Below are 4,753 nucleotides of genomic sequence, written 5' to 3'. Positions count from 1 at the left end.
CCTCCCAAGAAGAAGGTAGGAGGGGACCAGCCTCCCAAGAAGAAGGTGGCAGGGGACCAGCCTCCCAAGAAGAAGGTGGCAGGGGACCAGCCCCCCAAGAAGAAGGTGGCAGGCAACCCATCCCCCAAGAAGAAGGAGGAAAGCAGTGACTCTTCTGATAGCAGTGAGGACAGCAGTGATGAGGAGGCAGCCACAGGTGTGTGCATGTAGTGGGCAGGGGCACAGATTTTGGTTGAGGGGTAAGAGGCAGTGGGTGAGAACCAGGAGTGGACCAGGAAATAGAGACACTTTTATCCTTTTCAGCTAAAGCCGGAGGGGCCAAAGCTGCCACACCTAAGCCTGCATCAGCCAAGGCCACAACAGTCAAGACACCCACAAACAAGGCCACAGGAGAGGAGTCCAGTTCAGATAGTGACTCAGGTATTTTGTTTGTGTCTGTTTATTCATTCTCCTCTCTGTCTCTCATCCTTTGTTGAAGAAGTTTGGTGGGAAGGAGGGAGATCAGATCAAAGCCTCGGGGTAAGAATCGTTTCCTTGGCAGGAGTTGTGGGCCCATCCTAACCCCACAGATTCCTTACAGATTCCAGCTCAGAGGAGGAAGAGAAGAAGCCTTCTCAAAAGGCAGCCCCCAAACCTGTTGCTGTTAAGGCAGCTTCCAAGCCAGCTGTGACTACAAAGGCTGCTGAGAACTCTTCAGAGAGTTCAGGTATAGCAGTGGAAGTTAGGGAATTGGGTGAGGGGAAAAGAGGGGGAATCTGTTACATGGCCGTGCTCTGGGAACATCTGCTCACTTCTCCCTTTGTGTGTAGACTCAGACAGCTCTGAGGATGAAGCACCAGCCAACCCAGCCCCTGGCACCAAGCTGGCCACCAATCAAAAGCCCCTGCCCAGGAAAGCAGATAGCAGCTCTAGCGAAGAGGAAAGCAGTTCTAGTGAGGAAGAGAAGAAGCCAGGGAAAAAGACTGCAGCAGCTGTCCCCAAACCCAAGGTGGGGGCCAAGGAAACTCCATCTCCAGGGCCCAAAGCAGCCACCCAGGACAACAGTTCAGACTCAGACAGCTCTAGCAGTGAAGAGGAGAAACCAGCAAGCAAAGTGAATAAGTCCAAGGTGGGGACTGCAGCTGTTCCTAAACCTGCCTTGGCAAAAAAATCTAAGGCTGAGAGTAGTTCATCTTCTGATAGCTCCAGTGAAGAGGAGGAAAAACCTAAACTTAAAAAGAGCCCTGGCCTGGTGGCCAATGGGTCTTGCCCTCCAGCACCCCAGAACGGGAAGACTTGTGCACCCAAGGAGGAGGAAGAGGAGGAAGAGGCAGCAGCCAAGCCAGGTCTGTGTCAGGACATGGGGAGGCACTGTCAGGGGCCATCTGTATATCCTCAACACTTCAGTGTCTAGGACAGCCCTGGGGAAGTTGGTATAGAATTGAACTCTCAAGGTTGTTTCTTGATGAATAATCCTAACTTGTGTGCCCACCAGGCTCTGAGAAGAAGCGGAAAAAGGATGCTAGCCTTGGCCAAGAGGCCAGTCCCCCTAAGGTGAAGAAACAAAAGCCTCAGACCCCAAACACGGTTCCCAAAACAAAAAAGGTGAGTGATCAATGGGTCCTAGAGGATCCTGTCCCCTCGGGGTCAAGGGGAGTATTTCAGAGCCAATTCAGGGTACCCTCTTGGCCTCTTTTCCCTATACTCTAATCGTCTTCCTCAGGGAGAGAGAAGGGCATCCTCCCCTTTCCGGAGAGTTAAGTCAGAAGAAGTTGAGGTCGACTCTCGAGTGGCTGACAACTCCTTTGATGCCAAGGTAAGAAAGGAATGGTGGTACTGCCCTCGGAGAGAGTAGTACATCGCCCTTCCCTAGCCCTTCTGGTTGGTGATGACTTCTTTCCTTTCCTTAGCGGGGTGCAGCTGGAGATTGGGGAGAGAAAGCCAACGATGTCCTGAAGTTTACCAAAGGCAAGTCTTTTCGACATGAGAAGACCAAGAAGAAGAGGGGCAGCTACCGGGGTGGTGCCATCTCCACCCAAGTCAACTCTGTTAAGTTTGAAAGTGACTGAGTGGAGAGATCTTAACTCTGCAACCTGAGGCCCAGTGCCCAGCACCCAGTTCTGTTTGTGGGATTGGGTAGCTGGAGCTAGTGACTGCCCCCTCAGCCACAGTCTGCACTTGGCCATGGACAGGTTTTCAGTGAGGATCCTTTGGGGAGTGGGTTGGTGGTGGGACAGGAAAGTAAGCCCAGGGAAGCATTCTTCTGGAAGTGTGTTGCTTGGTTGTTGTCCCCTCAATCCTCTGAAATCCAAATACAGCTCAACCTCACTTGAGAAGTCCCTGAAAGGTTGTATGTGAAGCAAAAATTTGTAATTTTATATTGAATCATATTTTCCTATTGACTAATATTATAACTTTCCAGAGACACACTCCCACAGGTAACATTTTGACCCCATAAACTTTGGTAAAAGACACATTTGAGAACCCTTAATATTTTGGACTGTATCAGTTTGGGGGCCAACCTATCTTAGGAGAAGCTCACCTCCAAGTTAACTGCAGAGAGGTGAGTTTTTCCACAGAATTTTTGTTAAAACCCTCAACATAGTCTGAGAGGGAATAGTGACCTGCATCTGCACCATCAAAGTCCTCACAGTTTTGAAAACTTTGGAGTTTTGAAATAATATTCATCTCAAGTAAGAGGCTAACTATCAGTTCACTCATTCTGTGTGTTCATAATCTCCTTCAAGCTTCATAGAGAGCCAGCAAATAAGCAACTGACAATAATACTCCCAGGTTCACTTATTTCATTAAGCATTCTGACCAGCCCCATTTCACAAGATCTTCCATTTAGAGAGGGGAGAAATCTCAAGAGGTCCTGTAGTCCAAACTTCTGTCCTTCCTTTCACAGATGAAGGGATGGAGGCTCACAGAGCCAAAGGTCACCTAAATAATAAATGTTGAGCCAGTAATTGGACCCAAGTCCTCTTACTCCAAATCCCCTGTACTGTTCTACCTCCCATTTCTTCAAACATTCAGCCAAACTCATTGGCCAGAAGAGCCCTGTGGATGTACTCCTTTGAACATAGTTTGGTTGGTGGTTTGATCATGGTGTGATGAACTTCAAGGGCTTTTTTTTTCACCCTGGAATATCGTGTTAGACCATTGTTGGAGAGAGTCAGCATGTAGGCTGATGATAATCTTGCTGTCACCCAATGTCTCCTCAGTATCACATTGATCAAATGTTCAATGTTGTCCACTGATTTCTTGACATCCCGAGACTGTTCACCCTATTCTTAAGAGTTGTATAACCTTCTAAATATAGCCAAACCTTCAAAAAATCAGCTTAATTTCATCCAGAAAAGAAATTATATAACTATTTGGTAGGAAGGAGAAGACATAAGACCATTTGGAATCATTGTCCTAAGAATGTAAAATTTTTGCAGGGTTTTTTTTGAGGGGTGGAGAGAAAACATTTTCAATAGAAGATTCCGTAATTGTCCTCAATAGAATATAGATCTGTAGTGAAGTGACTATGTACATGCTAGTAGGGGGGTGGGAGGTAAGTTATCCGTGAAGTTCATTTTGTAGTTGGGTCAATTGATGTTGGTGGAAATGGGGAGCAGTTCATCAGAATGTTATTTTTGTTGCCCCCAGAGTTATCTGTGATAATCCAGTCCTTGGTCTTTGCCTTTGAGTAGATAACAGTTATTTGTAATTAGCACTCTAATTATGTATATACAGCCAGCATTGTTTGAAAAACCATTCTTAATGAGCTAATCCACCCTTTCTGTCTTCTTTCACTGTTTTCTAAGCGGGCCCTTTTTTCTGTAGCTAATGTTGAACTTCCATCCTGATTGCAGTTAATGTGTTAATTGCAAATGATTCTTATCTGCTCAATAAAATAAGATTTCCTAAGATTATGATCCCCCCTCATTTTTTTTTTTTTGGTGGTAAGGGTAATACAAAAAACTTAAAGAGTTAATAGGTAGACCAGTGAGGTCATTCACACCAGAAACCTAAGTAGTGACTTGATCCTGTCCTGTTACAAACATGGCTTTTGTGAGACACCTTTGTTAGTTCTAAGAACTCTTCCCTATTGAAATTAATTGCAGACATCTAATTCACAGGATTGCCCTAGTTAGGACTTACTGTGCAATTCCCTGGAAGTTTTGTTGTGGCTCTACCAGAATTAATAAACCTCACAAACTTTTGAGAAATCAGGGCAGGGGAGACCTGTCCAAGGTAATAGTGGGCACTAATCCAGAGCTCTTTCCATTAGCAAATCTAGTGAAGGCTTAGCTGCCTGCGTGTGTAATGGGGAAAGGGAAGTGGCCTATAGGAACTGGTGACCATTCCTGATTGGCCCACAAATCTTTCCCACCTCACTCAAAGGTAGAGGGCTTCCCAGATGGCCTGAAGTACTAGGAGTGATTCAGTGGGTGGCCATGCTGTTAGTGGATTAGGAAATATTTTAAGAAGGCTAAAAGGTAAGGTTCACAAGACTCAGGGCTTATCCCTACCCTCTTAGCTAGAAGCCTTCTTATTTGCCTATTTTGAACATAGATTGATGGTTGGCTTTAGTGATGGATGGAAGTGTGCTGGTGGGCATTAGACATGTCCTTAAACCCAAAGGCAGGTCGATGCCTCTGTACCTAGAGGGCAGTGGGAGGTAAGTGTTTCCTTGTGGTTTATGTACAGGTGGTATATCAGCATTTCCAAAACTGGGCTCTCAATCTTGAGAGCCTGTGCCAATTGCAACCTGCTTCTGCCTTTT

General features: G+C 46.0%; 1 protein-coding gene across 3 annotated transcripts in view; it reads left to right on the top strand.

Moving 5' to 3' along the window:
- The window catches only part of NOLC1 (nucleolar and coiled-body phosphoprotein 1), a 9,659-nt gene extending 5,765 nt beyond the window's left edge, over positions 1-3,894 (top strand). For 2 of the 3 annotated variants that reach the window (XM_027852190.1, XM_027852189.1), the window contains exons 9-15: positions 16-196; positions 304-420; positions 581-706; positions 810-1,325; positions 1,475-1,584; positions 1,703-1,795; positions 1,890-3,894. In XM_027852190.1, the coding sequence (XP_027707991.1) occupies positions 16-196; positions 304-420; positions 581-706; positions 810-1,325; positions 1,475-1,584; positions 1,703-1,795; positions 1,890-2,048 (1,302 nt within the window). In that variant the 3' untranslated portion in view covers positions 2,049-3,894. The remainder of the gene's footprint in view (positions 1-15; positions 197-303; positions 421-580; positions 707-809; positions 1,326-1,474; positions 1,585-1,702; positions 1,796-1,889) is intronic. The other variant, XM_027852191.1, reaches the window with a different exon arrangement.
- Positions 3,895-4,753: the final 859 nt, after the last annotated feature.

This window comes from Vombatus ursinus, unplaced genomic scaffold (assembly GCF_900497805.2).
Source record: "Vombatus ursinus unplaced genomic scaffold, bare-nosed wombat genome assembly UNPS02009205.1, whole genome shotgun sequence".
NCBI classification, from domain to species: domain Eukaryota; kingdom Metazoa; phylum Chordata; class Mammalia; order Diprotodontia; family Vombatidae; genus Vombatus; species Vombatus ursinus.
The sequence above is the reverse complement of the archived record's forward strand: the minus strand, read 5'-3'. Positions and strand labels throughout refer to the sequence as shown.